This window comes from Vipera ursinii, assembly GCF_947247035.1.
Source record: "Vipera ursinii genome assembly, chromosome: 1".
NCBI classification, from domain to species: Eukaryota; Metazoa; Chordata; class Lepidosauria; order Squamata; family Viperidae; genus Vipera; species Vipera ursinii.
Genome location: NC_139512.1, coordinates 130,292,818 through 130,320,474, shown reverse-complemented (window position 1 = coordinate 130,320,474; position 27,657 = coordinate 130,292,818). Strand labels below are relative to the sequence as shown.

The window sequence follows — 27,657 nt, the reverse complement described above, 5'->3', positions numbered from 1 at the left end:
GTTACACTGTCTCCGAAAAGTAAGCCACAATTCTTCAGTTCATTTTTACTATCTTCTGTTATTATTTTCACAATCTTGGATATCCCTTAGCATCAGTAAAATATCTGTGGCGTTTTCTCTACTGAGGACAAATAAAAGAAGACAAATATGGAAGTTTTTGTATCATGTGTTTCAATGATGGAATTCAAATATGTGAACAACCAGTTCTCTCTGTGGATGCCGCTTCCGGAAGTCCGTTCTGGGCAACAAAAAATTAGCTACGGGTTCTGCAAAACTGGTGTGACCCAGCTGAATCCCACCACTGATGTGTTTCCATTATACAGTACACAGAGAAAGGGAAAACTACTGAGGGAGCCAATAGGTTAGTGGAAAATCAATTAGATTGAACCAGGTTTTGTTGTCATATAAACATTAATGTTAAGAGAGTTTCTTGCACTTATTATTTTTATTTATTTATTTATTTTTATTTTAATTCCTTTCATATCCTGCCCTTCTCCGAAGACTCAGGGCGTAACTTCCTCCCCTCCATAAACCTTGCCATCTAAATAGTTTACCAGAGTATTAACTATCCCTGTCACTTCCAACTAAAGACAGAGTCCTACAAAGGCACTGAAAAAGAAAATGGTTGCTGCTCAGTTCACAGGCTCACCAGAGATCATGCACAGTCAAGTTATTCCATAAACTTGAGACATGTATGTCACACTGGCATAACCAGAAAAGTTGTCTAAGAATCATGTTCTAGTTTTAGTCTAAATATTGTAGTCTAAATAGTTTACCTTAAACTTTGCCCACAACAACAGAAAGTTGAATGACTGAATATAAGTTTGGCTCTTCAAAATATATTACTCTTCTTTCCTTCTTTCCTTCCCTCCCTCCTCCCTTCCCTCCTTCCCTTCCCTTCCCTTCCCTTCTTTCTTGTATTTATATCAATCAGGAACAGTGGCACAGATTATATTCCCCCAATATTTTATCTTTTCAACATACCTGTGAGTAGGTTAGACTGGCTATTATAATGAAGAACATTTAAAACCAGCTTAAAAATATGTATTAGTTCATGCATCAGGCTTCCTTTTGAATAGTAAAGTAACATTAAGCTATGAGGCAATATAAAGGGAAACTTTATTAAATAAAATGTATAATATGCAATGTATGTCCAAGGCACAATGAATATGCTTCAGTATTAGAGTTTCTAACATCTAATTATAAAAAGTAATCAGCTAGTAAATTTTGACTGATAAATGTGAGGCATCTAAGTCCTTCACTTTCAACCTAAAAATAATTAGATTCTCACTATATGCTGCAAAGTATATAGTATATAACTGAGTGTAACTGAGTAATCAATTGTCTGCTAACCATATAAACCAAAAGTGCATGAAAAACGGTTATACTAAAGATACTCTGGCAAAAATGAAATGTGCTAACTTTAAAAAGTAACAAATTCATTGTCACATAAGTGTTTATGTATCACAATATATTTTATCAGATTATAAATTTATCACTCATGAACAATACTTCTTTAATTGGGATAGTCTGTAATCTTAACAGAATAACAGAGTTGGAAGGGACCTTGGAGGTCTTCTAGTCCAACCCACTGCTTAAGCAGGAGATCCTATACCATTTCATATAAATGGTTCTCCAATCTTTTCTTTAAAACCTCCAGTGTTGGAGCACCCACAACTTTTAGAGGCAAGCCGAACGTTTCACTGTTTCACTGTCAGGAAATTTATCCTTAGTTCTAGGTTGCTTCTCTCCTTGATTAGTTTCCATCCATTGCTTCCATTGCATCCATTGCTTTGGAGCAGGTGTCTTCAAACTTGGCCCTTTTATGACTTGTGGACTTCAACTCCCAGAATGGCTGAGCTAACTTTGGAAGATTGGAAGATTGCTATCATGTCACCCCTATTCCTTCTTTCCATTACACTAGACATACACAATTCCTGCAACCATTTTTCATATATTTAGCCTCCAGTTCCCTACTCATCTTTGTTGCTCTCCTCTGCACTCTTCCTAGAGTCTCAACCTAGCAGTAGAGCATATATTATACATTCATGATCATAACCTGAATGCTCCACTTTAGCTAAAGGAGGACAGGTAGTAGAGTTGGAAAAACGTCATTTGATATCACTGATAATTATTGGAATGCTCATTTATTTAGAATATGATCCATATTATTGCATATTATGTATCAACATATGCAATAATCTCTGTAACAAAAATATGGGTAAGTCCTCAACATATGATCACAGTTAGCACCAGAATTTCCATTGTACTTGCAATCATCAAATCAGACCCAATTTTATGATAATTTTTTCAATGATAGTTAAGTGAATTTCAAAGCCAATCCAGCTTTCCCAACAGACAATTTTTTGCCAGAAATCAGCAAAAAAGATAGCAAAACGTGATTAAATGGACACTGCAACCAGTCATAAGTCTGTTGTAAAGGTAAAGGTTCCCCCGCACATGCTTGCTAGTCGTTTCCAACTCTAGGGGCCGGTGCTCATCTCCATTTCAAAGCCGAAGAGCCAGCGCTTGTCCGAGGACGTCTCTGTGGTCATGTGGCTGGCATGACTAGATGCCAAAGGCGCACGGAATGCTGTTCCCTATTTTTCTACTTGCATTTTTACGTGCTTTCGAACTGCTAGGTTGGCAGAAGGTGGGACGAGTAACAGGCACTCACTCTGTTATGCGGCACTTGGGATTTAACCCGCCAAACTGCTGACCTTCTGATTGACAAGCTCAGCGTCCTAACCCACTGAGCCACCGCGTCCCTTAAGTCTGTTGAAAAGCACCCAAATTGTGATCACATGGCCATGGGAGTGGTATGATGGTTACAAATGTGAGTACAGGCCATAAATAATTTTTTCCAAGGCCATCATAACTTTGAACTGCCATTGAATAAATAGTCATAAGTTGAGGACTACATCAGTATACTATTTATAGTCATAGTTTACTGGAAGAGATGGATCAATGATCCTAACCAGTAAGAATCTTCTTAAATATTAGATATAAATTATTGGTTATATTATCACTGGAATTTCCAATTAGATATAGGCCTTGCAATTCTTTCATTCATACTCAATGTTGTATTTTGACTGGCCATATAACCACAGCCATCAATTTATGAAAGGGCAAGATTTTATGCAGGGCATCTTTAACATTATCTGATATCCTCAAAATTCCAAATGTTCCCATTGGTCAAAATGATTGGGAATTCCATTATATCATGTTCTGACACTTCTCCTATTAAATCAAACCACAACTTTAGTTGGTCAACTATAGAGCATTTCAAATTCCATCCTAATTGTACAATAGTTTTTCTTTATATAAGTTGTTTCATTTAAGACAATCGATAAATCACTTTGAAATGCCAATAAATTCAATGATGCTAAAACATCTCAATTATTAGAGAGGATATTTTCAAGTACTGCATGGAGCAGAATTCTCATAAAAATTAATGTATTGGAACTAGCTTATTAAAAAACATAAATCAAACCAACCCAAAACAAGAATGAAATGCTTTCCATACAAACATTTTTTGTAATTAAATTGCAAAGAGATTAATGATATGTATTTATCTAAATATATAATTAAACCTCATAAACCAAATTAACATTTCTTATACAAGCCCCAAAAGTTTAATAAATTAATAAATAAACAGGATGTCCCAAATTAAGCAGTAAATTCCACTCTGAAGTCTGCCATATAAAAAGAAGAGAGGAATTAGGCTATTTAATCAACCAATAAATTGGAAACAATATTTTAATTCAGCTTTTCATTGTAAAAAAAACAAAAATAATTTAGACATCAGCTATACCTTCTTAAATCTTTGTCTTAGTTCCTTTCCAGTGATGATAACAGTTATGAAGACAATGCAAGCTTGGATCTTAGAAATCAAATGCCTACTTACATCAGAATAAGCCATAATAAACTATTAGATTTAGTTCTGATTAAATATATAATTACATCAAAGACTTCAAGAAATATAGCAAACATTTTCAGTTTAGAAAACTAAAGTTGCTCTGAGTAGACAGAGCAAGGTGTGTTTGTATATGTGTTTATGTCTTTTTCTGTGCGTGCAGACATAGAAACACTGAGGTAAGTTAATTTTCCTTTCTGTCTTCCATTAGCTATCTCAAGATAGAAATTCCTACTGCTATCAACACCATTGGATACAACCAGGGCTTTTTTTGTCATAGAATGCTCAGAACGGAGTTCCGGCACCTTTTTTGGATGGAACCTTGTAGGGTAGGCAAGGCAGGTTATATGACGTGTGTGAGTTCCGGCACCTTTTTCTTTTACAAAAAAAGCACTGGATACAACTAAATATTCAACAATGCACTGTAATGTGTATAAAGATTCTATCAATGATCCTGCCAAACTGGATCTTATTGTTTGTTTTTTACCTCAAATATTGTTTGGTTTTTACCTGAAAAGAAGACGACTCCAGATTTAATGGAATTCCATTAAATCCAATGTATAAACATAAAAAAAACATCTGGAGCAAATTCCAGCTTCTCCATGGGGTCACCTTAGGCTGGCCAATGTCAGCTAAAATCAATGTCGAAGTTTCTTTTTCCAGGTGAATGTGCGCATGTGTCATCTTTGTGTGTAAATACATTTGTGTTTGTATATATACTTGCAAAGACTACCCTGTAAAAAGGTTAGTGCAGGATTAAAAAAAGAGAAGGATTTGAAAATATTTCAAAATAAAATATCCCACATTTTTAAAATATCAACTGTTTTAATTACACATACCTACTTTTCTTTTACTTGTGAAATGCTCAAATGCACACTTTCCGCTCCTTTCTTCCACTAGGAATAGCAAAAATGAAGAAGAAGAAAAAAGGGGGGAAATGGGGTAAAAAGTAGGATGCTGCAATAGGAAGGAAAACAACAACAAAAAAGCAATCTGGAAAAATCTGGATGGGTGGAAATGGGGAAAAGGTAACTGGCCAGGAAAGAAAGAAATCTACTCCTAATATAACTAACAGGATATAAGATGTCTGTTAATAAGAAATGCCTCGCATTTTTCTAATCTGATAGGTAGATAAATAGGTAGGTAGGTAGACACACACTATGCCACAGGTCAATTGTTGTTGTTGTTAGTTGCGAAGTCGTGTCCGACCCATCGCGACCCTATGGACAATGTTCCTCCAGGCTTTACTGTCCTCTACCATCTTCTGGAGTCCATTTAAACTCACGCCTACTGCTTCAGTGACTCCATCCAGCCACCTCATTCTCTGTCGTCCCCTTCTTCTATTGCCCTCAATCTTTCCCAGCATTAGGCTCTTCTCCAGTGAGTCCTTCCTCCTCATTAGGTGGCCAAAGTATTTGAGTTTTAGCTTCAGGATCTGGCCTTCTAAAGAGCAGTCAGGGTTGATCTCCTCTAGGACTGACCGGTTTGATCGCCTTGCAGTCCAAGGGACTCACAGGAGTCTTCTCCAGCATCTTAGTTCAAAGGCCTCAATTCTTTTGCGCTCAGCCTTTCTTATGGTCCAACTTTCACTGCCATACATTGCAACTGGGAAGACCATAGCCTTGACTATACGCACTTTTGTTGACAGGGTGATGTCTCTGCTTTTTAGTGTGCTGTCTAGATTTGCCATGGCTTTCCTCCCGAGGAGCAAGCGTCTTTTAATTTCTTGACTACAGTCCCCATCTGCAGTGATCTTGGAGCCCAGGAAAATAAAATCTGTCACTACCTCCATTTCTTCCCCATCTATTTGCCAGGAATTGAGAGGGCCGGATGCCATGATCTTGGTTTTCTTAATGTTTAGTTTCAACCCAACTTTTGCACTCTCCATCTTCACTCGCAACAAGAGACTCTTCAGTTCCTCTTCACTTTCTGCCATTAGAGTGGTATCATCTGCATATCTTAGGTTGTTGATATTTCTTCCGGCAATCTTAATTCCAACTTTTGATTCATCTAGCCCTGCCATTCTCATGATGTGTTCTGCATATAAGTTAAATAGGCAAGGCGACAGTATACAGCCTTGCCGGACTCCTTTCCCAATTTGGAACCAATCAGTGGTTCCGTGTCCAGTTCTCACTGTTGCTTCTTGGCCCGCATATAGGTTTCTCAAGAGACAAATAAGATGTTCTGGTACTCCCATCTCTTTAAGAACTTGCCACAGTTTGTTATGATCCACACAATCAAAGGCTTTAGCATAGTCAATGAAGCAGAAGTAGATGTTTTTCTGGAACTCTCTAGCTTTCTCCATGATCCAGCGTATGTTGGCTATTTGATCTCTAGTTCCTCTGCCTCTTCGAAATCCTGCCTGTACTTCTGGTAGTTCTCTATCCACATACTGCTGGAGTCTAGCTTGTAGGATTTTAAGCATAACTTTACTAGCATGAGAAATGAGTGCAATGGTGCGATAGTTTGAACATTCTTTGGCACTGCCTTTCTTTGGAATTGGAATATAAACTGATCTTTTCCAATCCTGTGGCCACTGTTGAGTTTTCCAAATTTGCTGGCAAATTGAGTGTAGCACTTTTACTGCATTGTCTTTTAAGATTTTGAATAGCTCAGCTGGAATACTGTCACCTCCACTAGCTTTGTTGTTGCTCAGCTTTTCTAAGGCCCACTTCACTTCACATTCTAGGATGTCTGGCTCGAGGTCAGTGACCACCTCATTGTGATTATCAGGGACGTTAAGCTCATTCTTGTATAGTTCTTCTGTGTAATTTTGCCATCTCTTCTTAATCTCTTCTGCCTCTGTTAGGTCCCTGCCATTTTGATCCTTTATCATGCCCATTTTTGCATTGAACGTTCCCTTCATCTCTCCAATTTTCTTGAAAAGATCTCTGGTCCTCCCTATTCTATTGTTTTCTTCTATTTCTTTGCACTGTTCATTTAAGAAGGCATTCTTATCTCTTCTAGCTACTCTCTGGAATTCTGCATTCAATTGGGCGTATCTTTCTTTTTCTCCCTTGCCTTTTGCTTCCCTCCTTTCCTCAGCTATTTGCAAAGCTTCCTCAGACAGCCATTTTGCTTTCTTGCATTTCTTTTTCTTCGGGATGGTTTTGGTTGCTACCTCTTGTACAATGTTGCGAACCTCTGTCCATAGTTCTTCAGGCACTCTGTCTATCAGATCTAATTCCTTAAATCTATTTGTCACCTCTACTGTATATTCAATGGGGATATGATTTAATTCATACCTGACTGGCCTGGTGCTTTTCCCTACTTTCTTCAGTTTAAGCCTAAACTTTGCAACAAGAAGCTCATGGTCTGAGCCACAGTCAGCTCCTGGTCTTGTTTTTACTGACTGTATAGAGCTTCTCCATCTTTGGCTGCAGAGCATATAGTCAATCTGATTTCTGTGTTGACCGTCGGGTGATGTCCATGTGTAGAGCCGTCTCTTGGGTTGTTGGAAAAGAGTGTTTGCTATGACCATCGTATTCTCTTGACAAAATTCTATCAGCCTGTGCCCTGCTTCATTTTGTACTCCAAGGCCAAACTTGCCTGTTATTCCGGTTATCTTTTGGCATCCTACTTTAGCATTCCAATCCCCCATGATGATAAGGACATCATTTTTTGGTGTTAGTTCTATAAGGTGCTGTAGGGCTTCATAGAACCGGTCAATTTCATCCTCTTCAGCACCGGTGGTTGGGGCATAGACTTGGACTACTGTGATATTGAATGGTTTGCCTTGGATTCGAACTGAGATCATTCTGTCATTTTGAGGATTGTATCCCAGTATTGCTTTTCCTATTCTTTTATTGACTATGAGGGCTACTCCATTTCTTCTGAGGGATTCTTGCCCGCAGTAGTATACCTGATGGTCATCTGAATTAAATTCACCCATTCCTGTCCATTTTAGTTCGCTGATACCTAAGATGTCGATGTTCAGTCTTGTCATCTCTTGTTTGACCACGTCCAGCTTGCCTTGATTCATGGATCTTACATTCCAGGTTCCTATGGAGAAAAAATCTTTACAGCATCGGACTTTCCTTTCACCACCAGACATATCCACAGCTGAGCGTCCTTTCGGCTTTGGCCCAGTCGCTTCATTCTTTCTGGCGCTACTAGTACTAGCCCTCTGCTCTTCCCCAGTAGCATATTGGATGCCTTCCGACCTGAGGGGCTCATCTTCCAGCGTCATATCGTTTTGCCTTTTGGTACTGTCCATAGGGTTTTCATGGCAAAGATACTGGAGTGGGTTGCCATTTCCTTCTCCAGTGGATCACGTTTTGTCAGAACTCTCTGCTATGACCTGTCCGTCTTGGGTGGCCCTGCACGGCATAGCTCATAGCTTCATTGAATTACGCAAGCCCCTTCGCCACGACAAGGCAGTAATCCATGAAGGGGACAGGTCAATTACAGATTATATATAAATTATTATTTTTATATATATTTATATATGCCATTTTTCAAAGCATATATAAGAGAAAATCAAGTAATTTACTTAAGAGAAAATCAAGTAACATATTAAATGGTTAGACTTGGATAAGTATTTGTGATCATCATCTATGTTAAAAAAAAACCTAGGTCTTAAATTTCTAATCGTGCAATCCTTGCGAGCTACAGTTACATCTAAAGGGGCAGTTTTACGGCTACCTTATGAAGCACGAGATTCCGTGGACATTTGATATTTATTTGTGAAAGTTTGATCTGCTACCCACCCAGTCTAAAGCCCATTAATTATCCAACACTGAGTATCATCAGGAGGAATAAAGGATGCTGAGAGGCCAAGCTGGGTGTTGTTAAAAGTCAAATGAAAGTACAAGGCAAAAACAAAACCTTAAGGAAACTCAATCTGAAGAACAGCTGCCATATATATGTATATATAAACTAGGTGATATACATGTCAGTGTCCAAAAATCTGTTCCCTGTGTCCACTTAAGCCTTCATTGGTATTCAATTTCAACCCCTTTCCACTGAATAGATAGGAACTTTTTTCTATTGCAACAGAAACTAGGACAACACAGTTACTTTTTTTTATTTTGGAAATTTTTCAATGGTTGAGGTTTATAATAGAAGCACAGACACAAAAGAGGTTTTCCCAGTGTGGAAGTCGGAAGGGATTCACCTCTATCTATAAATATTAAACAGAAACAGAACATTATTAATATTTCTGTCTTCCAGACCACTTATGAAACAAAGCATGAACATTTAGAGAAGCAAGAGCAGAGAGAACTGGAGAGAATAGGTAGAACCTCCACAGAGGTTGAATTGAGTTTAGTCCAGCTTGGATTTCCCTGGCTAGCTGTCAGCAATGCAGGCCAAACTTCAAAGGCATGTTTTTGTAGAAGGATTTGTAAGGGTCCCACACGTATTATTGAACTTTGCCTGCTGACTCCTTTTGCTAAAATCATTTTCCTGGCAGCCCTCAGGGCAGTCTTAAGCAGAGACTGACAGTTGCATTTTGCTGTTATCTTTCAAAGCAAATTTGCATTGCTGAATTTCTGCCTTCTGCTTTTGCGTTTCTCTCAGTATTGCTGGAATTCTAACTGCTCAGAACTAAAGTGCCCCTTTTGATTTTCCCCAGATAAAATTGAGATAGATATATATTTTTGCCAGGACTGGGAAAAAAAAAAGAAGGACTGTACACCAATTATAACACTTTTCAATCCGCCTGAGCTTCCAGCTGCAGGACTTGGGTACAGCTAATCTAAAGAAAAGAAGAAATAGGGGTGAGATGATAGCAGTATTCCAGTATTTGAGGGGCTGCCACAAAGAAGAGGGGGTCAGACTATTCTCTAAAGCCCCAGAGAGCGGGACAAGAAACAATGGAAGGAAACTAATCAAGAAGAGAAGCAACCTGGAATTAAGGAGAAACTTCCTGACAGTGAGGACAATTAACCAGTGGAACAGCTTGCCTTCAGAAATCGTGGGCCCTCCATCACTGGAGATTTTTAAGAAGAGACTGGACAGTCACTTGTCTCAGATGGCATAGGTTCTCCTGAGCAGGGACTGGACTAGAAGACCTCCAAGGTCCCTTCCATCTCTATTCTATTCTATTCTATTCCTATCTGCTGGGAGACTCTCTCTGTAATATCATCTGCCTGCTTGCATGAGAAAATGGTTGGGATGAGTTTGCCTGTCCAGTTGAGTACCAAATATATCTACCTAAGTTGGGCCTGACATCCAAATATAGATTAGTTTGCTCTACTGTATTCACTGTAGCTACCTATGGTTGTGAAAGTTGGACCTCAAACAAACAAGACAGGAAGAAAATCAACTCGTTTGTGCTGTGGTGGTGGTGAAGGCTTCTGTGTATTCTTTGAACAGCACAGGTGACTAACAAGGAAGTACTAGAGCGCATTAACATCAGACATGTCACTAGAAGGCAAAATCACAAAATTGTGTCTCACGTACTTTGGCCACGTCATGCAGAGGAATTCACTGGAGAAAGCAATTATGTTGAGTAGAGTTAGCAGCAAAAGGAAATCAGGCCACCAAAGTACACAGAGGCTGGATGCCATCAAAGCTGACACCAGCCAGAGCATAGGACAACTCAAAGAAGATCAGAAGATGTGGAGAGACGTGGCCCATGGAAACACCAAGAGTCACACATGACTGAACAGATAACATCATCATCAAGTTGGGCACTTAGGGCAGATGAGGGATTCTGTGGGCAGATGCATGCTATGAAGCACAGCAGGCGGCAAGGATCCTATACTCCATAGTGGAACTCCTACCTAGGGAGAATAAGTATTGGGAATAACCAGTAATTTTTTTCTAAAAAAAAAAAAGGTGCCGGAACTCTCATCTTGGCGGGCGCAGGAGGCAGGGGTGGGGTGGGGGGGCGGTCCTGCTGCGGTCATAGGTGCGAGGGGTGTTGGTGGCGGGCTACCCCCTGGGGCCGGAGCCAGCACGGTTGGTGCTGTGGGAGCAGCACGGCCCGCTCTATACGGCGGTGCTGCACGGTGCAGGTGGCAGAGGCGGTGTGGGCCAGGCGATGCAGAAAAAAGCCCTGCTTTTATGTTTTAATCTTATGATTTTAAAAATATTATAAGTTGCCCCAAACCTCGCCATGAGGATTTGCTACAAATATTATGTAATCGGTAAATAAAGGTAGAACATATGTTAAATATACATCAAATGATAATATGCTTCCCTACAAAGTCAATTCTTGCTCAATGACAGACCAAGGAGTTAACTTGGAAAGACAAGAGGAAAATCTAGAAGAGGTCTGTGCAACTTGTAGAAGGGAAAGGCCCACACTGATAAATTAAAAATCTTTGTGGTCTGCAAAGGAATGCTGGTGGGCTAATCAATGATTTGGTGACTAGAGGAGCATCTACAGTGTTGGAGTTCGTGGTCATGGTAAGCCATGGAGGCACTAGGCAACATGACTTTCAGGGCAGTGGTGGTGATTTTATTACTTTTTTTAAAAAAAAAAGTCTGCTCTGTCCAAGGGTGCTTGGTAGGCTGCATGTACAGGCCTGGTCTAGAATTTATTTTGGAGCATTCAACTATCTAGAGCAGGCATGTCAAACTCATTTTGTTTGAGGCAACTTCTTATAAAAGAATTGCCATTAATTTGTTTTAATAAAATAATTTAAATCAATTTTTCACTTGATTTCAAATTAAATGAATTATATTGGTTGACAATGAGATTTTTTTTAGTACAATTGCCAAATGCAATAAACTGGTTTTAGGTATACAGTATGTGTGCACTAATTATTTCAACACCAATACATTTTAACAACATATTCTATTTGTAAATGAATGCAAATGCAAATGATACAATTTTTGTGCAAAAATAAAACAAAATAACAGATTTAAGAGCTGTTATCATTAGTTATCCTTAGATAAAAAATAATTCCATCATCCAAAACTTTGTTATACTGTGGCAGAGATATTAACATAGGAAATAGATTATTTTGTTATCTAATTTTACCTTCCGAAAGACAGAAGCAGATGAAAAATGTGAGGTTCTTTCCTGTTGGCTTTTTTGAATTAGCTGTTTTACATTCTAAAAGTTTAGTTCCTAAAGAAGTAATCCTGTAAATAATTTTAATGTCCTCTTCTAGTGCAGGCTCTTTTATGACTCAAGGACTTCAACTCCCAGAATTCCTGAGCCAGCATGGAAACCTCTCCCTTTCCTTTCCCCTCAGCATGGCTGGCTCAGGATTTCTGGGAGTTGAAGTCCACGAGTCATAAAAAAGGGCCAAGATTGCCTAGCAGTAGGCTTTCAGAGGGAGCTTTTTTTTGTTTTTTGTTTTTGAAAAAAAAAAGTTGCCGGAACACCCTTCTGAGAGTTCTATGAGAAAAAAAAGCCCTGAGAATAACCTATAGAAGCAACTTGGGGTGGGGGGCGAAAGCCCTATTAAGCAGGTATATACATAGAATGAAGGCTATTGCTAAGCACATTGTGCTTTAGATTGTAAGCCACCCTGAGTCTTCAGAGAAGGGCAGGATATAAATGGGATTTAAAAAAAAACTTGTGACCTTCCCTGCCAGCTTTCCCATTGACTTTGCCTGGGGAAAGCAAGTAGGGAAGATTGCAAATGACAGTCATGTGACTGTGGGCTACTGCAATTGCCATAAGAGCAAGTCAGTTGCCAAACACTCCAATCACAATCACATGACTGTGGAGGTGGTGCGACAGCTGGAGGGTCAAGGACAACTCATTCAGTGCCATTTTTATAACTTTGAACTAGTGGTTACAATCCAAGAACCACTTGTATATCAGCCTTATCCGGTAAACCAAGCAGGAAATATGACCCAATAAACTCATTCTACTTTATTGTTAAAATACATTAACAAAGCTCTTGTAAATCTAAAAGTACAACTCTCCACCTTCATGCCCCCAAAATTAGAGGGGTGTCTTCTGAGCCCTTGCCCCACTCATCATCCACCCATGAGCCATACTGCCCCTTATCTGACAACTTTTTAGGCAGCATCTATTCCCTCCATCTCCCAAGCGCTTTCCCATATACCATTATACTGTATGCTTGGTCAAGTTTTCAGGAAAGTGAGTAAATTTTGAATTTCATAGCTACTGCTATCCGAAACCTCATGGTTTGTATTTGTAATTTAAATACTGTAAAATTTTTAATTTATTATCTTCAATTATTGAGCTCAACTCCTATCTTTCCCCCCATTCATATATATTCATACACACATACATACGTATGTATGTATATACCTTGCTTATACAATAGTTTAAGCTGCCAACCTTGGGCTATAATAAATAAATAACAATTACAAAATATATATTTTTTCTTTTTTTTACAGTTTACCAGTCCATGTGCAATGGGTAAATCCCAGTGCAAAATACACACACTTCAGAGACAATTGGATAATCACATTCCTTTTTCACTATTGATTGTTCTCCCACAGAAAGCAAAAAATACAAATTGAAAATTGTAGCAAATTAAATTTGTACGTCAATTTTTAAAATTAATTTAATTGCCTTAGCAATCTGAAAGACAGGTAGATGATGAATTTTGAAGCAGAGCTAACACAGAAATATAGAAGTTGGAGCGTTCTGTCCATAAATAATAAATAATAGTTCTTGAAATCCACTTTTTTTCTAGTACTTGATTTCAAAATAATAAATATTCCTACATTATTATGTTTCTCTTTCAAGTATTAAATTAAAAGCCTTATTGTTTTGCTGCAAAGTCTAAGTATCATGATTGTTTTAGAATGGTGAGCTATTAAATAGTATAGTTTTTAAAAAATACTTTATAAAAGCTGCTCTGAGACTTTCATTATAGGGTAATAAATGTTACAAGAAATAACAAAGTAATGCTTGAAATAAACTAAAATCCACTATTTTTTTCTACATACAAGCATGCTTGGGTTGGTATCAAATATGCCATTGTGCATTTATTGATAAATGTAGCTAATTCAGAGTTTTTATTCAAGGCAGATTTTTATTATCCACAGACAGAAAGTTCAAAAACTATACTGAACGTTGGGAAAATTCCCTCCCCCCACAAATCTATTTCCTCATCTTTCCTTCACTATCCTTCATACACAAACTAAATCAGGCAGCACAATACAGTGTTAGACGATAATAAAGCCCTGTTCAGACAAAGTGGTTCCTGATTTTCAGTTGAGAAGGTACTGATGAGGGGATTGCCACATGGGCTACTGATTTATTATTTTACCAGGAAACCCAAATTAATGTGAATTATATATAACACGTATTAGATATAACTCCTTATGATAACAATTGTAATATATATTATGATGAGCTTTTGTTCTCAGGACATTAATCCTTTCAAAAGAGACACCAGTGATGATGTTTAAGTGACAGCAAAACTACTGCGATTCAGTTCCCATTATAGGCCCATTTCATATCACAAATGGCACAGTGATTTGCCTTTCATTTCCATCCATTTGCATAACGTACCTGCAAAATGAAAAATAGACAGTCTGTCCAATACTAATAAAAGAATCCCATGGACTCTACTGAAAACCAATTTACACGGAAAGCTATCTCTATTCATTGTCTGCCATGGGCTGTGTCCCTTCGCCCCATTCCATTCTGACTTGGCTGAATAAGATGGAAAGGGAATGAGCACAAAAGAAGAATTTCTTTTTCCCACACCAATATGTACCAAAGGGTTTCCAAGAACACGTCAAGGCCTTTTTTTTTTTTTTTAACTTTTACCTTGGTACACTAGCCAAGTAAGTCACAAGTTTCCGAAGATCTTCCTGCCTTATTCTGTCATGATTGCTGCGTGCTGGAAAAGTCAGGATGGGACCTCCTCGTTTATCACGGCCGCCTGTAACAAAACAAACAATGGCTAGAAAATTAATCAGGAAGCACATTACATCATGTGAGCCAAAGGAAGACGGAAATGACCAAACTGCAGCTTCTTTGTAAAGATCTCCTCTCATTTTTCACCACTTGAGTCATTAGGCCAGCTCTCTGGTTTATTGTATACTACTAAGACCTCAACTAGAAACTGGCATTATGTTAAAAAAAAGTAAGCAATAAAAATGGTGATTATTCTGCATTTTCAAAGAGATGGATTTTTCAAAGGTTTAGGAGTGCCCACTAACAGCATTGGTTAGCAAGTACAAATTTCAAACTCTCCAGATAGATAGATAGATGATAGATAGATAGATAGATAGATAGATAGATAGATAGATAGATAGATAGATAGATAGAAAGATAGATAGATAGATAGATAGATAGATAGATAGATAGATAGATAGATAGATAGATAGATAGATAGATATAGACAGACAGACGAGAGATGAGAGTGATGGAGGGATACATGGAGAGATGGAGGGATGGATGGATGGATGGACAATTGGGCATTTTCTTAATATATTTGATTTTTAAATGACAATCAATGCTATTAAATCTACAGGCAAGAACTAGTCTAGCAAAACTGAAATTGACTTTTCCCTATGATGATTTGTGAAAAATCACATGAAAACTGAATCCGGGGGGGGGGGGGGAATATACTTTTCAAAAATACCAAAAATGTTGGTTGCTTTGAATCAACATTTAGAGAACTGAGAGCAGAGATCAAAACACTTATAAATTTTAAAAAATGAACACAAGTAACATTACTCTCATTTTTGAATTAGTTTTATGACTTTTTTCAAGGAATAAAAGTTAATGTGACTTTTGCATAATGTGTACTAGATATAATATATAACTGTAGTGGGCTAATGGCTCCTTAAGTAACACCAGCTGCCTGCAATTAGTGCAGGTTCGCATCCCACCAGGCTCCAGGTTGACTCAGCCTTCCATCCTTCCCAGGTAGGTAAAATGAGGACCCAGATTGTTGGGGGCAATTAAGCTGACTTTGTAATAATGTCGCTTGGGTGTGTGTGTGAAAGCCCTAATAAGCAGGCCTATACATAGAATGAAGGCTACTGCTAAACTTGTAAGCCGCCCTGAGTCTTCGGAGAAGGGCGGGATATAAAATGGAATTAAAATAAAATAAATAAAAAATAAAATATTATGATGAGTTTTTGGATTCAGGTCATTATTCCTTTCAAGAAGACATCACTTAACTAGTCATGGTTAAGTGACAGCAGAACAACTACTATGATTCAGTTCACATTATAGGCCCATTTCATATCACAAATGGCACAGTGATGAAAGGATTAAAATTTAATTATATTTCAACCTTAAGGAGACTTTTTATAAAATGATGTAATGTTGGTACTTGTCACCAGAGAAATTGTCTAGAATATATAATGGTATTTCAAATTTTTGCTGGAAACGTGAACAACATGAAGGATATTTTATCATGTTTGGTGGACATGTAAAAGCCAACAAATTTTGGATGCAGATACATACATGGCATGGGTCCGGAATACCTCGGGGACCACCTGCTGCCGGCGTCGACTCCCCTCCGCCCCGTGCGTTCCCACAGAGAGGGCCTCCTCAGGGTGCCTCCAGTCAGAGAATGTCGGCTGGCGGCCCCCAGGGGGAGGGCCTTCTCTGTGGGCACTCCGGCTTTGTGGAATCAGCTGCCGGTTGAGCTCCGGATGGCACCGGATCTCCGCTCCTTCCAGCGCGGGTTAAAGACCCATTTATTTGAACAAGCTGGCCTGGCCTGATGGGGAATTACTTAGGGTTTTAATATTTATATATATTTTTATTGTTTTTACTGTGGGCAATAATTTAATTCTTTTTTAACTTTTGTATTTTTGTAGTTTTATGATATGCCCTGTTCACCGCCCTGAGTCCTTCGGGAGAAGGGCGGTATAAAAATTTAATTAAAATAAATAAAATAAAATAAATAAATACATTAATCTAGAATAAAATCAGAGGCTTTTATTTTGGGACTAATGAACAGGTAAAGAAAAAAGCCATAAAACTTTATTAACTACACCAAGAATAAATTATATATTCAAATATCACAAAATTTGATACTATGCACAATGGAAGAATGGTTGGTGAAGATGATGAAACCTGCAGACATGTTTAAATTAACTTCTTTGATTAGAGAAAACATGAAATCTACATTCATGACTGATGGACCTTTATAGACTTTTTGCATGAAACAGAAAAAGATGCACTTATGACTTGTGGTTTTAGTGATTAGAAAAAGATTGGATAATAGAAAAAAGTGAGGGTTTTTTTGTAATCATAGAGTAAGAGATAACTTTATAATCACATTTTTATTTGCTGCAAAGGAAATCAGAAGCTTCTTTCTATTTCTTATCTCTTTTTTGCCCTTTTTCCTTTTTCTCTTGCTTTCTTTGTTCTCTTAAATTTGTATTAGTTTTTGTTAGTCGTTATGTTCTCTTTAAAACATAACTTTTATCCCCCCCAAAATGGCAGTGATTTACCATTAATTTCTAGCCATTTGGACAATATAATTGCAAAATGATTGCAAAATTAGAAGTAGAGAGTTTGTCCAATGCTAATAAAAATCCCATGAACATGCTGAAAACCAATTTACACCGAAAGCCAGCCCTATTCATGGTCTGCCATGCTGTTTATTGTAAATATAATTTAGCCCTCAAACTTTGGAAACCAGAAGCAAAATATTTCTTAATAAAGAGATTTGTAGGAACCTGAAAGGTAATGACCATATAACAGAATAATTTGACATACACAGTATTTAACAGGATAAGGTTAATTTAAAAACTTGCCATATATATATTTTTAAAGTACAATCTTTAGGTATACTTTATCTAAAGTTGAAGGTTATATTCATACTTCTGGCTTCGGCTGAACAACAAATCTCACCAGCTGGGTGAGCTTAATTGTTCACACATAATTAAAGTATAATCTTCATAGCAATTTGTAGCTCTTTAATAAATAGTGAATCCATTTTGCCTTACCAATGAACCAAAGGAGTCTTAATATGCAAACTGAAGTTTTAGTAAGCTGGATAATAGAAATTATCCATGGAATAGAAATTATTACCATGGAAAAGGCCAAAAACAGATGTCTGATATTTATATTTATCCTGATGTGCACTCATTCTTTTTGATTTTTTACGAAATCCAATTCCTCAAATTTGTCACTCTGAACCTTAAATTCAAAATCTAAAATGGTGGTTGTTAAATGAACTAGGAAACCTTTCTTGGTTTACAAATATTAAATCTATAGATATACTATTCCCGGGGGAGGGGGGAATATCAGCTAATTTTTAGAAGACATAAAATTCACCTAATCCAATCTAAATAAATAACATTCAAAAGAAATGTTGAAGTATTTTCATTGGTGTACCATGGTCATGTATCAATTACTAATAGGAAAAAAGAAACAAATATGCTACTTTATTACCTATAGTTATTAAAGGGCAATACTACTGCTTTTTATTTAATTCCTCAAACAATTTGGAAAAAATATGTTAATAAAGCAAGCAAAGCCATGCATTATTATTAGAGATACATATGAAGATTCTAAATCAAACTGAATTCTTGATAACTACATGGCTATGTCAACGTGGTTGGCAACCATGTAGGAGTAATTCCCCTTTTCCTTTTCCACAATTCTTTTTGAATTCCAGTCTACTTTGCAGCCCTGGTACTTTCTAATCTAATCTTCCCCATCCAAGTGGTAAAAAGGCCTTCATTCTTCTCAGAATGCTGACCACATCTCCCTTAACCTTCTCAGCTCAATAGCACGGAACAAGATCCGCCACTAAGCATAGAATGAGTCTATTTCTGCTGCATATCATTTTTACTCCTATCCTTTCATAAATTCATTTAATCTTAAGGTAAAGGTTCCCCCGCACATGTGTGCTAGTCGTTTCCGACTCTAGGGGCCGGTGCTCATCTCCGTTTCAAAGCCGAAGAGCCAGTGTTTGTCTGAGGATGTTTCCGTGGTCATGTGGCCGGCATTAGATGCCAATGGCGCACAGAATGCTGTTACCTTCCCACCGTAGTGTTCCCTATTTTTCTACTTGCATTTTTACGTGCTTTTGAACTGCTAGGTTGGCAGAAGCTGGGACGAGTAACAGGCGCTCACTCTGTTACGCGGCACTCGGGATTTGACCCGCCAAACTGCCAACCTTCTGACCGACAGGCTCAGCATCCTAACCCAAGTAATCTGACTTTTAAACCTATTCAAAAATATGTATTTCTGAATGCAATTTGAGAACTAAAAGATAATGCAGTTCGATTCACAAATTAGTCTGATAGATAATTCTTGAGCATTGCTAAGTCTAGATTTCACAACTAGCCAGTTAAATAAGTGCTCTTGTCAAGTGTCGGCATGAACTCAGAGTGATCTACACAAAAAAAAAAAGAAAAGAAAAAAGAAAAGAAAAAAGAAAAGAAAAGAAAAGAAAGATATAGTATTAATTTGCCTAGTGCATGGATACCAAACCAGTAACTTCTATAACTTATTAAATTTTAAAAACAAAATAAAAACCCAAAATCTTCCTTTAGTAATAAGCCAGAGTTTAAAGCAGCTTTCCTGTATGTAAACAGCAGGTACAGAGTGATCCAACTCTTCACATTCAGCTCTTGGTACAGACCGACCTTCCTTAACCAGCAAATTGTTTTTACAATCTAAGAACAGAAAGAACTGTAAAATTAGCTTGAGGGATACTTTAAAATGTTTAAAATATTCTTGGGAATGTAGATATAGCAGAATGCAAAAAGAATGGCCTTTCGTGGAGCAACCATAGGTATTATTCTATTTTAGATCGTCGACCTTTTCCAAGTAAAAACATTTTCTTTTTTGTACCAAGTGAACACTTTTTTTACGCAAGGACAAGGGCTGGCGTGAATGTCAGCAAATGTCATTAACAAACAATTGAATTGGAATGTAACTTCTCTGTCCCTGAGAACGGCTTCCAAATGCAATTGGTATTATTTTCTTCTTTTTATATATTACAACAGCAGCACATTGCATTTCCTTCCTCTTGGCTCTCGTTTTTTTTTCCTTATTAACAATCTCCTTCTAAATATTTCCACAAACAGATGCAGCGGTCAAAGCCAAATTTTTGCATCCATCGGCTAACATTCACACAGAGTAATTTCCTAGCACATATCTTTCAAAAAGGCTATTTGCCTTCATACTAATAGTTGTATCTTGTATGAGTGGAAAATTTGTGATCCTTCAGATATTACTAAGCCGCCATGTGACATATGCTTGCTGGGGCTATTTAGATACAGTGTCATCAATGTGCAGTGAAGTTGTGAAGAGTAATGTAAGATCAGGACAGGCTGCATACTGTATCTGCCTGGGGAAGGAGAGGTAGAAATGTGTAAAACAGTGCAAGTTGAACTGTTTTGACCTTGTCATAGATGTTTTGCGTGTTCAAAGTTCAAACAAGAACTAGGATTCAAGACCATTCAGAAACTACAGCTGCTCCTAAATGGAGCAGTACAAGTAGGTATAAATAAAACCTTAAGACATCAGTATAATATTCCTAATAATAATATTTCCCTGGCTACCGATGGGCTTCTGGGTGCAATTCAAGATGCTGGTGCTCACTATTAAGACCCTGCATGGCACAGAACCCGGATACTTGCAGGTCTCCAGTTATTCTTAACCTGTCTGCAAAATTCAACAGAGTTGCTGATTTGGGCCCATATATTAAACAGTGTCATCTTATGGAGTTCAGGAGGTATCCCTCTGGAGGTCCCAAGCCTGCTGGTCTTTTAAAAACCTCCCAAACCTGGATCTTCCTCCAAACAATGGACCAGGATGGTATATGAGCTCATTATAATTATGTAGTAAAATAATATAAAGTAATATGCTGTCCCTGGGGTAGTGTATTTTATTTTTTTGTACAGTCTACTTTTCATATTGTAATTTTTTAACCTTTTCTATATGCCCAGAGTTGCTTGGTAATAGGCAGCCATGTACAGTAAATTGAATAAATAGATAAATAAGAATCAGAGCCAGAACAAAACACACAACAGCCTTGAATGGTATCATGGGCATGCTAATTGCTCTAACCATGGAAGTTGGGCTGATTACTGACTCCTAATTGAAAAACCTAATGTTTTTTTTCTAGCTAAGATTGCAGAGCATCAACATTTGATCCAGTCATATTCAGAATTCAGAACATTCAAGCCATTTCAAGAGTCTCAAGTTGTAACACAGCCAACTTGAAAGGTTTAAGTGAGGTTGCTCTGTTTGAAACTCAAAACAAAACATGTAGGTGGGTATATATTGTTGCTGAATATACTTCAGCTTTCATAATAATGGATATAAATTAATTATTAATAATTTATTTATCAGATTTATATAGCCACTCATCTCACAAACGTGATTCTGAGAGGGGCACAATTGATAGTCATTTAAAACATGCAACAGTTAAATCAATTAGACACAAGTACAGTTAAATCAAAATAAAATAAAAACTGCAGGAGAATGAATTAGCATTTTACATAAAGGTAGTTATCGACTTACCATCATTTCTTTAGCAACCATTCAAAGCTATGATGATGCTGGAGCCAATGTGCCTTTGAATATGTATATATTCATATATGGATAAAAACCTTTTTTAAAATGTACTTTGTTATTATATATGTTGACTGCAGAGAGAATTCCATATGTACACAAATTGGAAAGATCTGTCAATTCCCACAATGGAAGAATGGATGGAAAATTTAATGGAGCTGGCAGAAATGGCAAAATCAACTGTTTTAATTAAAGACAAAAATGTATCCAATTTTCTTTCCATTTGAAAACCAACTTTGTATTTGAGGACTACCTGTAAGAGTAACAGTCTTGGGGACTTCCCATTTCTCTGGCATCCTTAAGGCTGCTGAAGGAAACAAGTTTTCAGGGATTTGCTAAATGCCAATAAGGTCGAGGCTACTCTCACTTTAGCAAAATCATGCTCTAAAAGGAGGGTATTACAGCAGGAAAAATAATTTTAATTTAATAATTAAATTAGATACAATGGTAACTGGAGACCTTCAAAGATTCTGTGCCATGCGGGGCTTTAAAAGTGAGCACCAGCATCTTGAACTGTATCTAGAAGTATTGATATTCTGAGTTGGTATAAATGTTATATTCCTACCGTAGCGATGTCAGAATTCCTTTCCAGTAACCAAACTGAAAGTGAACAAACCAAGAAAACAGGTTTCTTTAAGCTTGACTACTTAGATGTATTAAAGAATGGTCAAGGTTTTAAAACAACACTTTTGCTTTTAAATATGAATATAAATGTACATTCAAATTTAATATCTAACTTTTTTTCTCAGACATTTTTGATGGAGGGGGGGGGGAATGTAGTTTGTCCATTCTGAAATGTAAGCTGGCTTGCACCTGGGTTATCTGGACCCAACAGCTACCACACTTCTTATCAGTTTTAAAAAGATAGCAGCAAAGGACAGCAGGCCAAATCTTCTAAGAAGGAAGACTTTGAAGAAAATCAAAAGTGTGAAATCAAAGCACAGAGAAAGGAAGGCACTTGAAAGTAAGTACCTATATATGAAAGGAAAGAGAGAGCTCATGTGATTTGGGTGGAAAAGGAGAAGCAAAATTCATTTTTGAGCTCAGGCTTTTTGCAGAGATATGCAGGACAGACTATAAGGAACAACAACAGATTAGGAACAATGCTCCTCAGGCACCAAATAAACCATAAAGATACATTTCCCCAAAAAAGCCACCGGTAATTGTTGCCTGTTATTGAGAGGCAGCCTAGCTGGCAAGATTGCTATTGAATTTGCTGTGTTAGAAGTGATTGCCTTTTCATGCAGAGACAAAGAAGCAACACAATTGGACAAGAGAAGTCTCAAGTGTCTTCTCTACCATCTTTTTAAAAAGAGGACTTGATGGTAACTCTTTCAGCTTCTGCGAGTTCAGGCTATATTATCTTTAGTAACAATTTACCCATAGGACAGCATAAAATCTCCTTTCCCAACCAAAAAACCCATTTACACTTCAGAACAAAAGATGCAGTATTTTAAATGACTAAGTCCAAAAGAAAGTCACCTAATGCAGTTTGCTTTTTTCCAAGTCTGTTACAAATCGCAGAAGTAAAATTATCATTTTTTTTTAACCAGGATCTCTAATAAGAGCACGGCTACCAATTGAGCAATACACGAAGGACATGGGAATGGCAATTACATGAATCTTGCTTACATGAAGCATGACCGATATCTATTAAACTTGAGCATCACTCTATTTTACCATTTTAGGTCAGTGGTCAAGGTAATTCACATAGCTTTTAAGTAGGCAATATCCAGAAGTAAGATATTAGATATTGGATCATACATGGAAAGCGTAGGATTGGATATAAATTCATAAAGCACATATACATATGTAAAAATATTCATCTTTTTATTTGTAATTAATGTATTTGAACATTCAGTTCAGTGTTGTTTCCAAAGGCATGAACTTGGAATAGTCTACAATGATTTGTCTATTCACCTTCTGGCAAAAAATACAGCATACCCATGTTAATGTGGAAATAAGTCTCATTATTTATGCAATTATTACACGCATCATTCAGTCAATCATTCAATTTCTACGACTGCCCTTCTCATCTAAGTGACTCTCGGCTCACAAAATTTACAATGCATTAAAATTACCTCTTGCTTTTCCACTTCAAAATGGATAATAATTAAAAACAAAACAGAATAGACAGACAAATAAAGCAGAAAAGCAAATAAATAATTAGGAATGTAAGCAACAACTATCAGTAAAAGCCCATTTGAACAAAAGCCAGTTGGGATAAAAACATATTTACTTGCTGCAAGGAGAACAATTAAGATGAACTTTCCCAGCCTTATTTTATCTGCAAATTTCAGAACCTCAATGGAAACAGCAAATGTCCCTCTGGGGAATAAAGAAGGCTACTACTGAGAATCTTAAATCTCAGGCAGGTTAAGAGAGAAAGAATATAATATGTCAAATAACCTACTCACAAGTCATGTCAGTTTTATGAATCATAACTCACACTTTGAATTATGTCTGGAAACTATTTTCACTTCTTATTCACACTATAATTAAAGGTGTGAGAGTTTGATCATCTTCTGTATTTGATCACCCAACAATGGGGATAATGTGTCTTTAAGACATTTTGGTTTTTGTTCAAGAATCAGCATTTACTTGCCTGTTTAATTTTTATTATCTTGCCCCACTGGAATCCCGTCTTCTGATCTGACTTTTTGACACTTACCCCTTACTTTTTGGTTACGTTATTTCTAATTTTCAACTATTCAAAACAGAAGGAAGTTTATCTTACAGATATAATGTGAGAGTGTTATGCAGTTTTCAATATGTTGCTGTTTTCTTATTGAACTACAGCCCAACCATTTTATTTTAATTTAGCATTGGAACCAAATCTGAGGTTTGCAGAAATTCTAATTAATTTTAGCTGTATGTAGAACCATATGTCATCATGCTAAATTACAGAGAAATACAACAGTCATTGCACAAGTTTAAAACAACTAATTATGTTTAATCCAATAACCATATAAGAAATAGCATGTAGATTGTAATTTAATGTCAGTTTAGGAAGATATATTCTATTCTTCTCCTCATTTTGCTTGACAGTAGGGTAGATAACCAGAGATCTACTAGATGTTTTGAATGACAGTTGTCCTATATATTGCTTCTGACCAATCTTGGGCTAATGAAAGTTGAAATACAAAAAATATTTTGGATTCAACAAACAGGATTTTTGTTTGAATCTTACAGTAAGTAATGATGGCAAAGACTGAACATTAGACATTATTCATTTAATCCATATGTATCATTTCACAGAGAAATTCTTCTCAAGGAGGCAAGGAATAAAGGAAAGAAATTAAAAACAGAGTTTAAAATGTCATTAAAATACAGCAGTACAACATGGCTTAATAGTTACCCTTAGGATTCTGCTTGTTAAAACATTTAAATCCAATCAATAAACTATTGTTTCTTAACATCTTGTGAAACTCAGAAACAAAACCATTAGGTATTACTCTTTATTTCTATACTTTTCTAATTTTTGGTAGCATTAATTAAACTTCAGAATGGAAATGAAAAGACTGTGAACTTACCTGAAACAAAGGCCACCTTTTCCTTTAGTATGGGAAGAACATCAGCAGCTTTCAACCCATCATTGCGGAAAGATCCTGCAAAAAAAAAAATGAAGGAAAGAAAAAAAAGAGCAATATTCAGTTAAAAGGTATTGACTTCTGACCTTTTTATTTCATCTATCAAATCAATAGAAAGTGAATTTCTACAGTTTGGGGTTGAAAAGATGCGATGACCTAAAAATTTGACCCATTGCAATTTTCTTCTAAAGAAAAACCTACCATTTTATCTATGAAGCATTCTGCATGATCAGACTACAGTATGGAATTAGTGCATTTGTTTTTTCATTTTCCATCCTACTGTTACAGTATCTAGACTGAAATATAAGCAGTAGAGAACGACGATGCCTTCAGTTCAAGACTGATTCCTGGTGATTGTATCCGCGCAATTTTATTACCAGGAAGTGGCAGATCATTCTTCTCTAAGTTTTTTTTTAAAAAAAAAATCACTCAAATTTAAAACTCTGATGATATCTCATTCAAGGTTAATCCTGGTTAACTTCTAAAATCAGTAAAAGTCCATTAGGTGTTGTCCATCTGCTGAGGTGGCGTGATGGCAGCTTCATTAAAAAAATTAAAACAATTTCAAAAATATAAAATTATATATTAAAGTTACTAGCGGTCGCTAGGATTTCTCCAAATGCATGCTTTTATATCAACTCACTGAAACTACAGATTTGAGAATATGAGAGATAAACCTTAAGCCTATGCATAACATCCATCAAAATGCTGTTCTCCCTTTAATATCCATATTCTACAGCTATTAAGTTGGGTTTGCAGGGAAGCAGGGAATGTATGTAGGTAAGTGCTCTATGCAGGAAGACTGGCCTGCCTGTATCCTGTGTGAAAAACAAAGATTAGGGATCAAATCACTTCTTTCTGGGAACTATCTGAATTTCATTCCCCGAAGAGCTTCTTTGGACCATATCACCTAGCTTCAGTGTGTTCTCACTGCAGTATAGGTAGTCCTCAACGTACGACCACAATTGAGCTCAAAATTTCTGTGGTTAAGTGATACATTTGTTAAGTGAGTTTTGCCTCCTTTTATGACCTTTTTTGCCTCAGTTGTTAAATGAATCACTGCAGTTGATAAATTAGTAACTCGGCTGTTAAGTGAATCTGGCTTCCCCATTGACCTTGCTTGTCAGAAGGTCACAAAAGGTGATCACGTGACCTTGGGAACAGCAAGTCGTAAATATGATTCAGTTGCCAAGAATCTGAATTTTGATCACATGATCGTGGGGATGCTGCAAAGATTGTAACTGTGAAAAATGGTTATAAGTCACTTTTTTCAGAGCTGTTGTAACTTCGAACAGTCACTAAATGAACTGTTGCATGCCTGTACAAGTAGATGATTACTTAAATGCTACAAATAAGAACTATGGTTTACGATTTTTAACATTTCAAACATGATCATCAAAAGTAAGTAAAATGCCATATGGTAGTTACTACTGATTGGGCCTTGCCGGCTTCCTCTTCATTCATTCTTAAATAGCAATTAGACCAATAAATCATCACTTTATCCTCCCTATAAACCCCAATGAAGTTCAGGTTTCCTGTCTTTCCCAAACAAGATGCATGTCTGCTTTCTGCCAAGGTGCATGAGTCATTTCTAGGCTGCCTTGAGGCAGCTCAGCTGTTGCTTAAGAGTTGAGGGAGGACAAAATTTTGGTTGCCATGGTACAGTGAGGAGTGAATGCAATTCACGTTCCCCCCTACACAATAATGACTATTCAGCTGAAATTCCACCTACACCATCAGGACAACAACAGTTATGGCAGACAAAGGAACCTATAATTTCCTAGCCCCAAAGCTAAGCAATGCTGGGCAGAAGATACGCCACTGGATTAGAAGCCATTTTTGTTCACTAGCCTGTAATGAAGTCTTTTCATTTTAAGAGTTCCCCAACAGTAGCTAACCTCTGCTTATTTTCTGTGTATAAAGAGAAGTATTACTGAAGGCCAGCAGAGAAAGGGGGGGGGGGAATCACATTCTTCCCAAATATGCTTGCCCTATGTTTATACAATTCCTTTAAAAAAGATACATTTTTCCCACAATTTTTAAAGCTATGTATAAGTTGTCCTCAACTTACAACAGTTCATTGAGTGACCGTTCGAAGTTGCAATGGCACTGAAAAAAGTGACTGATGACCATTGTTCACACTTAGGACTCTTGCAGTAGCCCATGGTCACATGATCGAAAGTCAGATGCTTGGTATCTAGTTCATACTTGTGACCATTGCAGTGTCCCAGGGTCATGTGATCACCTTTTGCGACCTTCAGACAAGCAAAGTCAATGGGGAAGCCAGATTCATTTAACAACCGTATTACTAATTTAACAACTGCAACGATTTACTTAATAACTGTGTCAAGAAAAGTTCTAAAATGGATCAAAACTCACTTAACCAAAGCAACATTCATTTTGGGCTCCATTACGGTCATAAGTCAAGGACTACCCGCAAAAGCAGATACAAAGCCGCTAGCTCTGCAGTGGAAACTACATCCCATTTCATACTAAATTTGTCAAATTGCCTTGAGTATCTGAAATGTTCATAATTGTGGTTTTCATGTCAAACCTCTGCATTTCCCCCCCTTTTTCTTAATTATTACACAGTATCACTTGGAGCTCTAAAAGATGGGCTCTTAACACCAATTCCTTGAGATTTCTTTTTTTTTAAAAAAAAACACAAGCCAATTCCTTGTGGAAAAAGCATTATGTAGGAGAAACACACACATTCAAAGGGCATCAGCAGACTAATGTGATCCATTTACTGAGTT

The 27,657-nt window shown here is 37.1% G+C and overlaps 1 protein-coding gene across 4 annotated transcripts in view; it reads right to left on the bottom strand.

Annotated features, from left to right (window-relative positions):
* Positions 1–27,657, bottom strand: part of KALRN (kalirin RhoGEF kinase) — a gene marked incomplete at its 5' end in the record, with an annotated part of 580,305 nt that overhangs the window by 282,049 nt on the left and 270,599 nt on the right. For all 4 annotated transcript variants that reach the window (XM_083356478.1, XM_083356477.1, XM_083356479.1 and 1 more), the window contains 2 exons: positions 14,577–14,691; positions 24,845–24,919. In XM_083356478.1, coding sequence (XP_083212604.1) covers positions 14,577–14,691; positions 24,845–24,919 — 190 coding nt within the window. The remainder of the gene's footprint in view (positions 1–14,576; positions 14,692–24,844; positions 24,920–27,657) is intronic.